The 17,531-nt window shown below is 39.1% G+C and overlaps 1 protein-coding gene and 1 pseudogene across 2 annotated transcripts in view; both read left to right on the plus strand.

Annotated features, from left to right (window-relative positions):
* Positions 1 to 829: 829 nt before the first annotated feature.
* Positions 830 to 17,531, plus strand: part of LOC144638804 (transient receptor potential cation channel subfamily A member 1-like) — a 47,082-nt pseudogene continuing 30,380 nt past the window's right edge. The window contains exons 1-12 of the transcript XR_013568012.1: positions 830 to 1,071; positions 1,510 to 1,591; positions 2,579 to 2,754; positions 3,275 to 3,382; positions 4,057 to 4,165; positions 4,422 to 4,519; positions 4,606 to 4,653; positions 5,111 to 5,296; positions 5,974 to 6,162; positions 6,437 to 6,523; positions 6,638 to 6,723; positions 7,419 to 7,574. The product of XR_013568012.1 is annotated as a transient receptor potential cation channel subfamily A member 1-like (transcript). The remainder of the gene's footprint in view (positions 1,072 to 1,509; positions 1,592 to 2,578; positions 2,755 to 3,274; positions 3,383 to 4,056; positions 4,166 to 4,421; positions 4,520 to 4,605; positions 4,654 to 5,110; positions 5,297 to 5,973; positions 6,163 to 6,436; positions 6,524 to 6,637; positions 6,724 to 7,418; positions 7,575 to 17,531) is intronic.
* On the plus strand, positions 8,321 to 16,657 carry LOC144638839 (transient receptor potential cation channel subfamily A member 1-like). Its single transcript, XM_078498125.1, has 14 exons — positions 8,321 to 8,387; positions 8,722 to 8,790; positions 9,291 to 9,361; positions 10,098 to 10,236; positions 10,948 to 10,989; positions 11,154 to 11,234; positions 11,957 to 12,123; positions 12,770 to 12,830; positions 12,931 to 13,002; positions 13,598 to 13,771; positions 14,396 to 14,464; positions 15,012 to 15,113; positions 15,583 to 15,707; positions 16,302 to 16,657. Exons 1-14 carry the CDS (start codon positions 8,337 to 8,339, stop codon positions 16,438 to 16,440), a joined length of 1,362 nt encoding a protein of 453 aa, XP_078354251.1. The 5' UTR covers positions 8,321 to 8,336; the 3' UTR covers positions 16,441 to 16,657.

A 17,531-nucleotide genomic window follows, 5' to 3' on the forward strand; every position in this document is an offset into this window, starting at 1 on the left:
CAATGGGGTTAACCGTTAGCTATAGCCGTAAAATGGCCAAAACTTTAGCCGTTAGGCGTAAAAAATGGAAAATTTTAACCGTTAGCCGTAAAATGTGTTAACCGTAAAAATCGGTCAGTGATTATAAATAACCCAAACTAGTTCACTTCATCGTCCCAAAAATGGTCCAAAGACCTAAAATACGTTTTTCAATAATGTAAATTGATTTTTAACTATTAAAAACAATGAAAATTAACTTTTAACTTCTGTTAACCGTAATGGAAATAAATTAACCGTTAGCCGTAAAAAGGCCAAAATTTTAACCGTTAACTGTAAAAGCCCCCACCCCATTGAGACCCTCTTGATGAGGGTTAAACAAGCCTGAAATAGCGACTGATTTGACGACACCGCGGGCTGATCCACAAAATGGTGGCTGAACGCTCGGCTTAAGGTTAATTGAGGGTAGTCCGGGCTGACTTGGTTACTGGGACGAATTTTGTCATCTATTCATATGGGAAATTTCAACCCAGTCGACCTTGATGAAATTCAACAAACAAAATTAAACCGAAATGGCATTATATAAAGTTGTGTCGTTCGCGACTATCGTAGCTTTGTCGACTCTTGTAGCCTGCTCTTGCAATTAAAAGCTAATTCGTATACTACTCAACCCCCCTCCGCCATGTTAGATTTTCTGACCTGTAATGTCCTGTAATGGTTGGAAGCAGAGCCTCCGTAAATCTGGAATTAAGGCATTTTCGAGCAATGTAACGTAAACTTGTCATAAGAGTGGAGGTTCCCTTTAAAAAACGTTTCTCTACTAAACAGTTGAACGCTTTATCCAGGTGACTCCTTCAAATCCTTTGCCTGATTTGTTTGAAATTTAGCAGCCATTAGACTACAATGGACACGAACATGAACGGCCCATTGTCTCCTGAGACACGTGATCATGATGATGATGACGAAATGCCTTTGGTTCCTTTAAGTCCTGACCTGCATCGGCGCCAGCGAGCCAAAGCATTGAGTCAGCTGTCTCTCCAATCACAAGCCAGCGACTACAATGCCGCAACAGATGGCGAGGATGACGATGAACCGGTAGGCATGGCAACAGTGTTTGATAAGTAAATAATCTCTCTCCATTTTCTTTGCAATGCCTTTGAATTTTAATTGTCCTAAAACAAATTGCCGAAAGAGTAAGATTGAACTCAACCTTTACACGCGTTTTAATCATGGGCTATCTGATCGTACATTTCGTACACTTCCCCATCTTATAAAAAGTTGCCTTTAATTTGCTTTTCCTTACGTTGGTATCTGGTAATTTATAAACATAAAATTTCATAGTAAGACACAAAATTATCTTTGTTATATGGCACAATAATCTTTTCAGAGAACAACTTGCTTACAAAAGTTCCTTCCTTCCTCTTTTCTATTCTTTTAGTAATTTGGTCGCTACATTTCTGTGATTCAAATTCTGATCATGTGCTGGTGAGCATGTACGAGCACTGTATGTATTTCGTATTCTTTTGTCCATAGGAAGAAAAACCAGGCAAATTGCATCAGGCGTGTTTGACTGGAAATGAGTTTGAAGTTAGGAACATATTGAGCAGAGAGCCTGGTAATGAGTTATCACTGTCTATTTAAAAAAAAAGAGTTTTGCTGCGTAGCACTCAATTGTTACAATAAGTGTTCAATAAAGTGTTCTTGGAGTGCAAAATAGTTTTTTTAAAAACAGACGTTTCGGGGAAACCCCTTCATCAGTGTAATTGTGATGTACGTACGTTAAATGTCTTGCGTGCGCGTCGTTTAAAAATAAACAGAGCGCGAGATTTAACGTACGATCAAGCGTTTCTTTTTAAGACATCACAATTACACTGATGAAGGGGTTTCCCCGAAACGTCTGTTTTTAAAAAAAAAACATTTTGCACTCCAAGAACACTTTATTGAACAATCACTGTCTATTTGCTTATTTTGGGAAAGGGGTGATGGTGGTGGTGGTGGAGAGGGGCAGACGGACCATCTGTGTAGTCCATTTTCTGCTGAACTCCCCATCCCATTTTTTACGAGGGCTAAATGTGGGTGTCACCCCAGGGGGGGATACTTGCAGTATACATGACGGGAAGTCTGTTTGATTGAATAGTCAGTATCGAGGTGCTAGGTCTTGTGCTTTTTGGGATAGAAAATTTTGATGCCAGGTATTTTTGGGGGTGTAAAATTTCAGGCTCATGTATTTTTTTGGGTTCGCAATGTGAAGCTCCGTCGGACCCCCCCCCCCCCCGTCATGTATATTGCAAGTACCCCCCTGGGGGTGTCACTCAATCAATAATTTATTTAATGCCCTTTAATATTGTGTTGAAGAGGTGGGTTGTATAATTTGTAGAATATGGTAATTGGCCATGGCAGATTTGCCACTTTCTTGTAATTTCGTGTTTGATTTAATGCGTCAGTTCGAGTACAAATAAAGTTAATGTATGTATGTACAAAGGTACGTACGTCCACTATTTTTGTTGCTGTTCTGATTTATTTTCGTTGATTTGTATGGAAAGGTGCTGGCATAGAATTCCATAACAATTAATATTTATTACTAACAATGTTTTTTGCTCAGATGTGGATCTCCTGGATAAGTCAGGAAGAACTCCAATCCACAATGCCATATTAGGGCGTCACGTGAAAATAATGGAAATGCTCTTGGAGACTGGGGCCGACACAACTCGACTTGATGAGAGCCAAGATGCGCCACTCCAAACCGCAGTTCGGACTGGGGACGAGAACCTTGTTAGAGTAGGTGTCATGACCCAGAAACAGTAAATACCCGATTCCCTCTATAGCGCGCGCCTGCAGGGAATCACGGTAGTTGTATTCATCAAACCATGCGCGAGACTCAGCAACGATGCACGTTGCCGAGTCTCGCGCATGGTTTGATGAATACAACTACCGTGATTCCCTGCAGGCGCGCGCTATAGAGGGAATCGGGTATTGAACTGTTAAACTTAAATTAAACAGTTAATATAACTGTATTTTTGTATGTTTCTATGCGACCGAAGGAGAAATACAGCTTGTTGTTGTTGTTGTTTACTTTTTTAAGTACAGTCGAACCATGCGGAAAAGCTCTTAATACGGACACCTCATTACTACGGAGAGTGTTATAATATCCGTAGTTTTTTACTGACGGCAGTTGCAGTATTGTAGTTTTGTCCTGTGACAGGGAAACTGATGGAATACAATTTTGTTTATTGTTAATTCACCATATTGTTTTTAATTCACTACAAGCTCTAAGTTTAAATAATCTTTAACATTTCAGAGTTTACTTGGGCGTGCTACAAGTGATGTAAACATCAGAGGACATAGTTCGCGGACCGCTCTTCACATCGCTGCCGATATGGACAAAGTATCCATCTGCAAATTATTGGTTAGTAACTCAAATTTATGTCAAAGGTAACAGCTTCTGTGTGTTATAAATTTTTGCATGGGCCTTGAAGAAACTGTGGTATAACTACAAAAAAGTAAATTAAAACAGTTCTTTACCTCATATGTGAAAATCTGATAAGAGAGTTTATAAAAATTGCTGTGAGTTAACACCAATGACCACATTTCCCCGGATGATGAGTCCCTTCTCTACTCTAAAAGCCCTTGTGACGCAAAAGCTATCAACATAGAGTTGGATTATTATTTAGGTCAGTCCGTAATACTAGACAATAGACACTTAATAACTGTAGCCAAGGGAAACAGTTCACTTTGATTCCCGAGAATCTCAATGTTTGAGATTCGAGAGGAACAAAATTAACTGATTTCCGGAGGGGATCAGTCCTTAAGTGTTCTGTTATATAGCAGGATGAACACTAAGAAAAATGGCGGTCGTCGGTTAACATTCGCGGCAACATTGCACTGTTAGCCGGCCTCTAGCGTCGAAGATTTTGCAATGTTGCCCGCTCAGAGACTTTTGGCGGGAAACAGTTTTTATTGTTAGATGTCATGTGACCACGAATTAGCCAATAAGAGCGCGCGCTGTTAAGAAAAAATGTCTTGCTATATAACAAATACTATTGTTCATACTGCAGTTGGATATGTACTTTTTTGTGTCAGATTGAACATGGAGCCTCTCCAGACTGCCGTGATGCCGAGAAAATGACTCCGTTGACGCGAGCTGTGGAAAAAGGAGCTAAGAACGCCGCGGTGTTCTTCTTCAAAGATGGTCAGCGGCTTGTAGTGTGATTTGAATTGTTTTGCATATGGCAGATATTCAGAAGACGCAATTAATAAATGTTTTCCGATATGTTTTGTCACTATACCAAGCAATTTTATGACAAAGTTTTAAACAAAGTTAACACAACATTAAGAAAGAGATAAAATTGGTCATTATAACTTCGAGGTACGGTAAATATCTTCCCGCCCGGTCCAACTACCCATTAAATATGCGACTGATGACACGATATTGTTTTTATTGGTAGTAATATCAAAGCAGAAAAATATGAAAGGCATACTTTATGATGTGGATTCCGAGTGCAGCACTCTGCTACATTTGGCGGTCGAAAGTGGTAGCTCTGAGGTAAGAAATCTTTCAAGATAATTAAATTTATAAATTCTCTATCGTAACTTTGAGAACCAGACTTGGTGCTTTCAATTTTTTTTTAGGTAGTACAACTTTGTCTGGACAATGGAGCTATTATTCGACACCCAAAGGTAACCAGGGCAATACTTACAAAATAATTTTGACATTTAACATAAATTTATAAATAGATAGTTTGATAATATAAATGATGTCATTGGACCACTGTCTGACTGACAGAAAACAGACAGACAGACAGACAGACAGACAGATAGACAGACTGACTGACTGACTGACTGACTGACTGACGGACGGACGGACGGACGGACGGACGGAGGGACGGACGGACGGACGGACGGACGGACTGACAGAATGGAAGACTGACAGAGAGACTGGCAGACAGATTGACTGGCCTTTTCAATGACAGATCGACGGCCGAGTGAGTTACTGACTCCCATGTGACTGACCGAGTCGTTAGCTGACTAACGGTCTGAAATTGGCGGGCGGGTAGACCGACGGACCGTGCGACAGACCGAGTTATTCATATGTACAGATTTCTCACTTCACTATATTTTCAATTGATTGTTTCAGGGAAGTGACAGAAGTACTGCATTCCATGCGGCGTGCACTCAAGGTTCTCTGGAAATAGTTCAACTCTTAGCTTCCAAAGATCCACACATTTGTCGAATTACTTTGATTGACAGGCAAGGTTCGACTCCTCTACACATGGCTGCATTTAACGATCATGCAGTTATTGTACGATATCTTTTGGAACAGGTAATACTGAAGACATAAAATTCCATTATAGGCCTACCGGTTGCTAATTATAACCAAGCAATATTCCGACCCTCATGCAACTTTTTCACGTTAACTGAAAAATGTCTCACAGAAAATTGAACTTCAAATAGAAATAGGCAATGAGTAAGGGCGCTTTCCATTAGTCAGAACTGCCGGCCGGTCCTGTGGTTTCAACTGTGAAATGGGCCTTTTCCACGAGATTTTTCCACAAATCCACCACAACAGTTTATAATATTTATACATTGATTGATTTGACAGGTCAAGTCTGATTAACAACGGAATTCTGTTCTCGAATATACTGGTCTGGCCCGCCAGTTCCGACTAATGGAAAGCGCCATAAATCTGAGGGTGGAGGAAAGATCAAGACAGTTAAATTTTAGTGTTAAGGCTGTTTCTTGCTCAGCTCATATCCAATCAGCTTTTTGCCGCTTATAAACCACTCTGGATATAAGCCCACCCTCCGCCACGGGATATAAGCTTCACTGGTTGAAAGAAAACTCCTGTCATCTTATTTGTTAAAGAATTCCTGATTGCTAAACCGAACACCGTATAACCTGGGCTTGTGAGTCCCACGAGATGAAACATCCAATAAAAGGGCTAACAATCTATCGCAAATTACATTAACTTAATCCATTCTGGATTTGTGTAATTTTTAGGGTGCCTCAGTTGACCCCCGTGACAAACTTCTCCGCACCCCTCTCTTCTTGGCAGCTGGGGAGGGTGCAACAGACTCTGTTCAGATGTTGATTGACGGCGGTGCTGACGTCACAATCAAAGATGTGGATTTGCGATCTTGCGTGCGAGTGGCCGTGGGACATACAGCCACTATGGAGGCGTTACTACAGGTACGAAACATGATTATTATTGTTAATTATTTAGACTGAAAATACCTGTCAAAATAATTTTACGCACCTATGTAATATCTGAAATGTCGACACTAGGCTAGCAGGTCGTCAGTCTTCTCTTTTGAACAATAGTTAGGCGCGGGGTATGATGGGAAGAAGGGACCTCGCCTTTTTTAAATTTTCACACGAGAAGAGGACTTGTGGCGAGTCAGATACTCGAAAGTCCTCGTGAAGCTAATTATGATAATTATGATAATCGTGTTTTTCTTTTCAGCAACGCGCAGCCTTCCGATTGATAACTGAAAAAGACATCACAGGGTTTGCCCCAGTCCACTATGCGGCCAAATATGGTCATCTTCAGGTAAGGGGTCTTATTTGAGAAAAATTCAAATTCAAGATTATGTTGTCGAAGAATAAACAGTCATTTACACTCTGTTAATATATGTTTATATGTTGGCATGTTTTAAACCAACAGAATATTTTAATGTTTATGGAAAGAAACAAAGCAGCCACCACTGTGACGTCACATGGTCTAGACACGGCTCTTCACGGCGCTGCCAGGTAACTCAAAAATAATTCAAAATGGCGTCCACACAAAACAGCCTGGGAAGAGTTACTTGACAATGTAACTTGTTAACGCCTTAACTTCATATATTCTACTCGCCCCAGTATATTTTTCCATGCGCTAAACTCAGTAATGCATTACAAACACTACCTTATAAAAAACACGTTGTTATTGCAAAGAATGTTTTAAGTTCCCGTAAGCTGAAAGCCCATGCATTTTCCGGCCTTATAATTGGGAAGTGGAGAGGATGAGGGAGGAGGAGGGGGGGGGGGGGGGGCACAGGCAAGAACCCGGAAATAAAGGGAACGGGAAGTCTACGGGACGCGGGAAAAGAGAGGGTGGGAAGTGGGATTTCCAAGATGGCGGGACCGGGAAACGAGATAAATTGAATAAGCATCATTGCTGCATAATATTATAATATAGATAAACGGGGAATAAACGATATGAGAAGAGGGAAGCTTAGAAAATAGACACTTTCTATCGTTCCTAGGGTATTAATGTTGGAACACATCGTTCATTCTTATTTCTGATCATAGAGAAACCTACTCACTCACAAGCAAGCTAACACATGGCTTTTAAATCGAAGTAATAACTTTGTAGTAAGCGCTGTAAAATCATTAAATTTAAATCACATGGAACCAAAGACAAACCGAGAAAAATTTGATGGCTTTGTTTTTTTTTCCTTCTTCAGATATGGCTGGCATGAAGTAGTTGAAGCGCTGTTGTCCGGTCGTAGTTCTATAAACCTGAAAGACAGTCAAGGAAAGACCGCCTTACACTTCGCATGCGTAAAAGGACATGACAGAGTCGTGGAACTTTTGCTCAACCTTGGTGCAACGGTGGAAAAGTAAGCTTAGAGATATACTAAGAACCCCACACTTTAAGATTCATGTATTTAATTGTGTACCGGAGGGATCCTTGTTCATACCCCCACCTCTAAGGGCTGGTTCTCATATAATCGCCCCGATCGTCTCTGTCGCCTCTGTCGCTTCAAAAAGTTTGCTTGCTCCAATCGCCTCAGACTTTGCAAACGACAGAAGCGACAGAGACGATCGGGGCGATCATATCAGAACTGGCCTTAAGGGACGAAATAAGACTAATTTGATAACTCGTGACTTGCTTACAGCTCTAAGCAAACTGGCGCTTCAAAAGTTTGTAAACTTGCCACTTATTTAGCTGCAAAGGCGATGCAAAATTTACTTGGTTCTTCATTGCTTACGCAGGCTCGAATTTTGGGTTTCTTACAAGGTTAGATTAAAATAAAATGCTTTCAAGTACAAAGAAAGAGGGTTGAATAGGCAAAGAGATATAACTATACTTGGGCAGGATAAAAGGAAAACTAAGGGACGGACCATTATTTTCTTGGAGGGGGGGGGATGAAAAATTTTCCTCTGCTAACTTTTTTTTTTAGTTTATGCACCTCTGCAAACATTTTTTTCGAAATTCTTACTATTTTTTGTTATACATATCGTGTTTGCAAACAATTTATTTTGTCTTTCCAGGCCCTGCAAACAATTTTTTTCAATATTTTTCATCCCCCCCCCTCCAAAAAAATAATGGTCCGTCCCTAAGAGGGTTTCAAGAAAGTTTCTCGCACTTTCAGCGATTTATGGATCAGTGCGTTACAAAAGACGGAAACCCTGATAGTGAAGATTACAGAGTAAGTTGATTTTTACCATACGTACATAGCAATTACTACAGTTTTGAGCTAAAGGTAAAGCATACGGCATCGTTCCTGAAAAGCAGGAGTTTTTTGTTATTTGTTTATTTATTTATTTGATTATTTATTTATTTACTTATTTATTCAAAATTGTGTTCGTAGCAAGTGTAAAATTAGGGCCTATATTTTTGATAAAATTACCCCCCCTCCCCCCGCCCCACTAAGCTAGACGACTAGCATCCCCAGCCATCCTGTCCCTTTCAAATGGTAGTCCCCCTCCCCCCTGGGCAAGTATGCAACAGACGCTTTTTAACAGTTTGACTGTTTTTTTCAGGTGATATACGATTTCACGATGATCCAAGGAGCTCAGAAACCTTCCCAGGATCCTTTGATGGTACTTAAGGTACTAGCATGCGAAAATGAGTTCCTACTGGTCAGCAGGAAGAATAGCAACCTCTGTCTGGTTCCGCTGTTTGATTGTCAGCCAACCAGATTTAAATGAAATTAAGTAACTCGCAGACATCGAAACTGGTACCAGTAAAAGGTCGTTATTATAAGAGTTAAGTTTTTATGAGTCAAATGAGTCATGAGTCAATTGGTGAAATCTTAAATGAAGTTATCAATTTGAAAATAGTGCTGCCCTTGAACAAATAAAAGCTAACAGCAAGCAAACCAGAGTGGAACTAAACGCTAGCAAACTAGAGTCGAACGTGGTTTAAAAGATATTACCTATTTAGTTTAAAAATCACCTGGACTCATTGATTCGTAACTCATGACTCATATAGACTCATTTGACTCATAAAACAGGGAACCTTCGTTATCATCAGGCGTATTTTCAAAAATGATCAAGCCTCTGTTGAAAGTGATACTAATCGTGAATGTTTTTATCTACTCTTATTACAGACCATGTTAAAGCATCGTCGAATTAACTGTTTGACTCATCCAGTATGCTTCGCCATCATGAACAAAAAATGGTAAGAGTAGTGTAGTGTAGGAATTTTGTGTTCTGGTCACGTGACTTACCAAATACGGTCATAACTATCAAAACTGAAGGCAACCTTCAACAGAACAAACATGGCCAAAAACTAAACCTAATATACTTACAGAGCACAAGATATGACGGTAAGAAGTCATCCATAGTAACCACTATGTAGTTAAGGGTATCTCCATCAAAAGACATTTTTACAAAAAAACTAATCATGAGATTTTACCTAAGGTTTACTGATACGGTTCTTTTAAAGTTCGAAATTCGTTTTCTTAGGCTCTGATAAGAAATTATTGTTGGTTTTACCACCAATAATAACTTTTAGTAGAAACTCAGCCGTGTTCTATTGAAAATCCGTGAATCTGATTGGTTCTCCCACTGTTTTCTATTCGCCGATAGAAAACAGTCGCGCGCACGTAGCTCTTTAAGCGGTAAATTTTCTTGATTTTTGTCTTCAAAGTGCACACTATTGTAGGCTTTGGACTATCCTTAAGAGTTTCTACTAAAACAATTAGACTACTCGCCCAGCGCACTTGTTTTTTATGAGCGAAAACTCGGGCTCCTAGTCTTATTGTTAAATATCTTAAGCTTTTAAAAAGAATAGAAAATAACGCAATAGGATTTATATGATTCTTGTACTTGACTTTTGTCCAACTAAAATTAATATTACTTGATTTTCTGATGGATTCCGTTTTAAATTGTTTTCCGTCCCTTCCCTCCCTCAGGCAGACTTTTGGATGGAAATCTTTGGTAGGCAACCTCGTTATGTATCTTTTCTTTATTTTGCCGCTGACTGGTCTTGCCATCTATACGCGGGCTGATGAGAGGTATCTTTGCGGTGTGAATGAAACCATACCCAGAAAGGTAACCAGTTATTGGTAATGGCTTAAAGTCTTATAATATTTCGATTCTCTAGTCTATCATCTTTGAACTAATTAACTTTCTAAAATGAAATAACATAACAAGTGGGTATTAAGGTATTAATGCAATATTTTGATTTTTTTTCTATTCGGAAACTTAAGGTATAGCTAGCATTCCTAAGATTCCCTAAGAAGGGCAAATTAGTCTCATAAAACTAGTCAACACCATCGTCACGCAAATTGGCCATAGTAATAGGGGGGGGGGGGGGGGTGGGGGTTGGGAGTCCCAAAGTCATTATAAAGAAAATGAGCAGTAATTGAATTTCTGGGATTTTGGTTGGAAATTGTGGACTGTTCCTTCACCTCACTTGCTACGAATCATTGGAAAATTTGGTTCCATTTGATTTGTAAATTTTTTTAGAACTGACAACTCTTTGGGATGGTTGTGAATTTGGGACGACTTTAAGAAATAGTCGTTCAAATTGTAGTAAGCACCTCTGTGAAAATTGAATGTCACGTTTTGTTTCCATTATTGGATAACAAAGTTAAAAAACTTGCTCACTCACAAGTTGGCATTTTTAAGAGTGAGCAAGTTTTTTAACGTTGTTATCCAATAATAAAAACAAAACTAAAGCTTAGCTAAACAGTATTAAAATACTGTTTAGCTAAGCTTTAGATGTAACTTTTCTTTAACATCATTCTTATTTATTTATAGGAATACATTTTCTTTGACGTTCCGTGCAAATTGAATTATGTGGTAAGATAACTTATGTCAGCAGTTTTAATTATGATAATTATGAGGAAAGCTGATAAATTATAAACAGGCTAAGTCGGATCTGCCTTAAGAACGCAACGATTTAAGGATACTTGATTTAGAAACTGGCCTTACCAATCTACTAATTATTGTGTATTTTTTGGCAGCCATCTCAGATTGTTCAATTTGCAGTTGGAATAATCACCCTATCTCACATGATAAAAGAATTGCTTCAGTTCAAAAAACAGGTTGGTTTTTACTCATTTGTAAACCATTTTTTTTTTCAAGTGAATATAACGATCATTACCCATGGCCAGGAAAATAACCTCTCCTTAAGAAGCTACACTGGCTATCTATCCCTTATTGTATAATTTATAATGTATAAAATTATTTTACTGGTCTACAAAGCTCTCCTTAAGCTTGAAGCAGCACCTTGTTACATCAGTCTTACTTAATTATCACCTACACCTCTCAATGAAGAACGTGTAAACGCAAGACGAATATCAGGGCCTGTTTACAAGCAGGTACGGTAACCCTAGTGCTAGGGTTACCCTAGCGCTCCCACATTTCTTCTTTTTTTCATCAACGTGTTTACAAGTCAGTTAGGGTTACCTAGCACTAGGGTAACCCTAGCTGAGCGCTAGGGTTACCCTAGCGCCTTGTAAACGCTCTGCTAGGGATAACTCGCCAACCTGGGACAACTTTATTTTGGCTCCACTGGAACGGAATTAGTTTCGAATAACAGCTTCTTACGACAAAATTGTACAAGGTTAACTGAAACGTAACCGGTGTAAGTTGACCCGGGGTAGTAGGGTTACACTACCTGCGAATTTTTGCTTGTAAACCCGGGCTATCTTCTAACCCTCTTGCTAGGGTAACCCTAGCACTAGGGTTACCCTGCCTGCTTGTAAACAGGCCCTGCAAATTGGTTCCGTTCAAATGCAAGCAAAACTGTTTATTGCTGTTGCAGGGAGTGAAATACCTTCGTTCTGTGTCCAACTATCTTGAGTTGGTTAGTTATTCATTGGCCCTCTTCTACATTGTTCCGCCATGTGACTGTAAGTTGGGTTTAAAGCAGGAACTTGGAGCTTTGGCCTTGTTTTGTGGATGGTTGAACCTTATTCTTTTCCTAAGAAGGTAAATAGATGTTTAAGGAAACGCTTTGCAGACTCATTAATCTCAACCGCGAAGGAGGTTTGAATACCCCGCTTATAATGAGCATAGATTTTACGATTTTATTCCTTCGTTTACTCACAGTTTTTGTATCGATTGCATGAGAAGATATATCAAACACTCGAGACAGTGTGTCATCGGGAATTTTGTCAAAAATAATCCGCTGCGCGTCGTATTTTCAACTCCCTTACCTTACGGTGTTTGGATATCCTGAAGAAACACTTCCTCTCCTGTTTAATGTATTGTAACGGCTGTGTTTGTCCACAATTACTTTTATTACGTACTTTAGCACTTCGAATAACAACTGTACTCTGAGTCTTACTCACACATACTTCACAACAGAAAAGCGTAAGTCCTTTTTACCCTTCGCACACGACTTCACTACGCGTACTCTTCGCGAAATAACGATCTTTACAAGCTCGTGCACTAAAAACCGCTCGTGCACTAAACGCCGTTTCGTTACAATATTGCATTAACTAAGTGAGACAAGTAAACTTTTCCCTCAAAAGTTACTGACGGATTTTACTTTAAACGTCTGTGTAGTACCACAAGAGTTTACAAGTGAATACAGGGAGGAACTTTCTCTTGAACATTATTTTTTCGTTCACAGGTTTTCATCGTATGGTCAATATATCATTATGCTAACCACAATGCTAGCCACCTTATTTAAGGTATGTACCGTGTAAATGTTTCCAAATTAAAAAATGTTTGTTGTGTCCCTCTTTCTCTTCAATCGCGCGAAAAATGAATAACATAACCTTTTGTCTCCAGGTCCTGCTGCTGTTCTTCTTGTTTGTCATGGCATTTAGCAGCACGTTTTATCTTCTCTTAGATGAAGAAACGGTGAGACTATATTTGTAATCGTTTTTGTGCTGATTCGATACAGTGATTACCGTGCAAGTTTTTAAGTTAAAGTATTAAAAAATGGCAAGGGAAACTTTTAATTAAAGAGCCTTTACATATTCAGCAAGGGGCTTTTCAAATGAAAAGTTAACAAAATAAATGCAGTATCCCTGCTGTAGATATGTGAAAGGAGTATATCTGTCGATGCATATGGTATATGAAAGGGTTTCCTTTTATGTGAAAAATGGTACATGAAAGGGTAAGGGTTTGGAACTCGGGAATTGGAAGCTGCGTTTCTGAGTAAATCTCCCCTCCCCCAGGCGTAAAAATATCGTGGTTTTTGAAACATGAAGTGACCAGGGGTACTGTTACTACCCTGGTGGGGTGCTAGCATATGTTTCGTTACCCTCTCCCCCCTTATTTGCTCTTATAGAATGTTGGTGCGCATTTATACCCCTTGGTTGGGAGAGGCACTATACTTAATTACGAACCCAGGCTTCACGATGCAGAGTTAAGAATCCTAAGCATTAGAAAACTTCGTCTTTCACATCACAAAAGGCCAATTAGTTACATGTTGCTGTTTTTGTACTGTCAGGAGTCGTACGCCACTTTTCCTTATTCCATGATGACCATATTTGTTATGACACTCGGTGAACTCAACTACGCTGACATCTTTATGCCGTGGGACAAACTGGAATACGCTACGCTGACGAACATACTGTTCATTTTGTTTGTGCTGGGAATGCCCATCATTCTTATGAATATGTTGGTGAGTAGCACACATCGATATCCGGGACTGTATCACGGCTGAGCTAAGTTTATTTTACAAAGTTTTCCCAAATACTCGCTATGAAACTTTATGTTTGCAAATAAGTTACTTCTATGGATCTAAATGACAAAACCATAGCTTCATTGCAACCAAATGTGTCCCCCGGGCGTTAACATTTAAAGTTACAGGCAAACGAGTTTAACTTTGAAAGCCGTTCAGCACTTCAAAACCCATATTGCAATCCGTTTAAATCTTCTTTACTTTTGGACATCCGTACCTTCTTTTGTATTTGGTGTGCTATTGAAATGTTCCTTCGCTGTTTTAAGAGGTTATTTTTATATTTCAGCGAATTAGATGGTCATATATTTCCCATGCCTAAATTTAGCTAAAATCCGTGAGACAATTCCTTTAAGAGCCCGGAGAAGTAACAGCCCAAACAAAATATCCCACATGATATATAACATCCCCCCTTCCCCTAAAATAAGTTATTTCACTTCTATCACCGAATGGAGAGCCTTAAGGATGTTACAGTCGTGGGATTAATTAATTTTCCACCATTAACACTGATTCTTTCAAAATAGCCCTAATTTCTAATTGCCTTGTTTTCATTTGTGGGAATTTTAGGTCGGTCTCGCAGTTGGAGATATTGAAAAAATTCAAGTCAATGCCTTGATTGACCGTTACGTTTTGCAGGTATAACAACCACTAAGGGAAGGAACATTATTTTTTTGAGGAGAGGTGGTGGGGGGGGGGGGGGGGTTGTTTTGGTAATTGCCCAACCACACCCCCTTCCACAAAAAATAATGGTCCGTCTCTAAGCAATTATAAATACAATAGGCCTGCTTGGAAAGAGAAAATAAGGTTTAAATTATTATTCGTCCTGTCGCAGGTGTAATTAATTTAATTCTTATTCAAAGGAAAATGAACACAAAGGGCACAGTTTATTATAATTAGAATGTGGTTTGCCTTTCGATTCATTTGTGCATTTAAAAAAATTAAAATTCTGTCATTTATGCCATGGTGTATCTATTGCAGTTTAATTTTTTTATTGGTCTTTTTTTTAAAAAAAAAATCTTCTATAAGAGTGGGTGCGTTAATTTATAGGCTGGAAGTGTAAAAAAATGGGACTCCAAAGATTGTCTTTGGGCCAGTTTCTCGTAGAAAATTGAGTATCTTGCTTGCTTCAAAGCAAACTCGATAGTTTAGTGATACGTTAACATTTTCTTTATTCGATTTTCAGATCGAGTTGGTTTTGGAGTTAGAGGAAACAGTTCCTGAATCATTTGCTAAGCGTGCTCGTGTTAAAAAACATGTTGAATATCCAAACAAGGATGAATCCAAGGTATTTTCACTTCGTAACAAGACTTCTCTCTTGTAGTACGTTTTTACCACATTCAACAGCTTTTTTTTTTTCATGACTGCTCTAGTCAAAGTCGTCAAAAATAATTTCCAACAAACTTGGTGTTACTGTTCATAAAGAATGAAAGATACTCCAAGTATGTTCATTGTGTCAAAATATTTAGACAACAAATGATAAAACTAAGTTGGAAACAAGTAATATTTCGGTATGAACTATACTATCAAAACTGCATGTTTGAACGAAAAAGGGGCGAACAAAGTGCAGGTTTTGGCCCAAGGCTCATTCTAATCAGGACAAAATTCCGCGTGTGATAAAAACGATTTAAAAACCCAGTATGGGAGTTACGGGCTCGCGTGTAACTCGACACTTACCCTTGTAACCAACGAGCTACTGAATTATAGTCATTTGTTTCTAACGTGCCGTAACCCTATCATTTCATTCTTTATATTAGTTCTATGAGAAGCTTTTGGGCTTTGGCCGACCAGTAGAAGAAGAAAACGAGGAAGAGAAGACTTCCGAAGAGCTCCCCCCTGGTTTCCATCCACTGTTGGAGAGAATGCAAGAACAAGAGATTAGGTACGAGTGTGTACTATTTAAACAATGGAGTGTTTCTGTCGAGGAACTATCGACTCTGATAGTTGCCCCACGGAAATTTGACGTTCTTAAATAAAACAAATATTAGCCCGCGAAGCGAAGCTTCAAGGGCTAATATGCTAGTTTTAAGAACATCAAATTTCCGAGGGGCAACTATCAGAGCGATAGTTCCGAGACAAAAAGACTCTATTGTTTTTATTGTTCACCACTAAATTTTCTTTCGCCCGCCCATTCAAAAACGAGCATCATGAATTATTCTTTTTTTTTTACTTTTCAGGATAAAAAACTCAATTAAAAGCCGAAATTTACTAACGAACTGGCAAAACCAGACAAGAAACCCACTATGTGTCAATTGGTTGCAATAACTGAAGGTTAAAAACAATAAAGACTTTCTATCATTAACCCTAACGTGGTCGCGGTCGCTACAAGTTAAGGAGTGATCTCTTGCAGAGGTTCCCACTATATCTACCTCACCGGGAAACTTGTAGCATTTTTTGAAAAATGGTCGATCGGTAGAGAGAGGTGAACGCACACAGAGAGGCTTAACTGTTTAATGTTTTTTTCTTCCAATTGCAGAATCAAAAGAATGGACGAGCGCTTAGAAGAGCAATCAAAACTTCTCAAATCGATCAATCAGCAGAAAGTAGCAGAGGAAGACGAATCGAGGCAGAGGCAAAGAAAAATCTCAAGACGAATGATTCCTTTTAAGTTTTAATCATTATCCCATCGAGTAGAAGTGTCTTTTTGGATCGCCTGTTATACTCAATAACTTGTTAGGCGCTATTGTCGTATATTTTGGCTATGTGCGAAGAATTCAACAACAACAACATTATTTGCATGACTACAGCAAAGAGTTGCAGTATTGCAAAAGCTATTTAAGTTTAATTACTTATTATTTAATTGATTAATTAAAATAACTATTAAAAGAAAAATTTAAATAAAATAAAATAAGAATTACAATAATTGCTCGTTTTTAACCATTCAAAGGGGTGGTCATTGTAAATAGTTTGACTTCCAATTTTAGGCATGCCAAGATTAATGAAATTAACTGAATGTTTATAAAATAGTCAATAGAATTCCTATCTCAAATACCCCTAGAAACACTGCTTTTTCTTACACAAACAGTCCAATTTGATATTTACAGACACGGCCGCAGTCCAGCTGGCAGGCTATAACTTTTCCTCGTGTAGGGTTTTTGAGAGCTTGTAGCGGGCTTCCCTCTTCGCTCTTTTCACCTCCGCTGCCAGAGTGATGCGCTGCCACTCCAACTGGACTAACTACGGTGGCTAAACAACAATTTATAAACCGTAAGAATTATTAAGAAATAACTGAAACCTTTGTTTCTGCGAATTATATACTCTCAAATAATAATGGGTAGGACATTTCACGTAGACCAGAAGGGGGAGAGGAGCACTCTCACATGAAAGAGAGGGATGCTCATCGGAAAATTCGAATTAAACCCCCGAACACAGATCGACCAATCTGTGCTTGGCGCAAGCTTTTTTGATCATTTAAAGATACCATTTTTCATGCCTGCTTGTTCAAGACCACCAATACACCCCTACGCGAGACGAAGCGAGCCCCCGTCCCTTTCATGCGATAGTCCCTCAGGCGAAAGGGGGTGGAGGGGGGGGGGGGGGTAGATGAGAAACCGAGATGCAAGCGAGGGCTCTATCAGCCATTCAAGGAAGGGAATTAACGTGGCTATGATTTTTGTTGGATTATAAAGACATAGAAACGGCGGTTTTATTACTCTTATGAAATCGCTAAAAGCTTTATCCATGAGAAAGAAACCTACAAAAATGT

Source organism: Oculina patagonica, chromosome 14 (assembly GCF_052425735.1).
Source record: "Oculina patagonica isolate OP01 chromosome 14, crgOcupat, whole genome shotgun sequence".
NCBI classification, from domain to species: Eukaryota; Metazoa; Cnidaria; class Anthozoa; order Scleractinia; family Oculinidae; genus Oculina; species Oculina patagonica.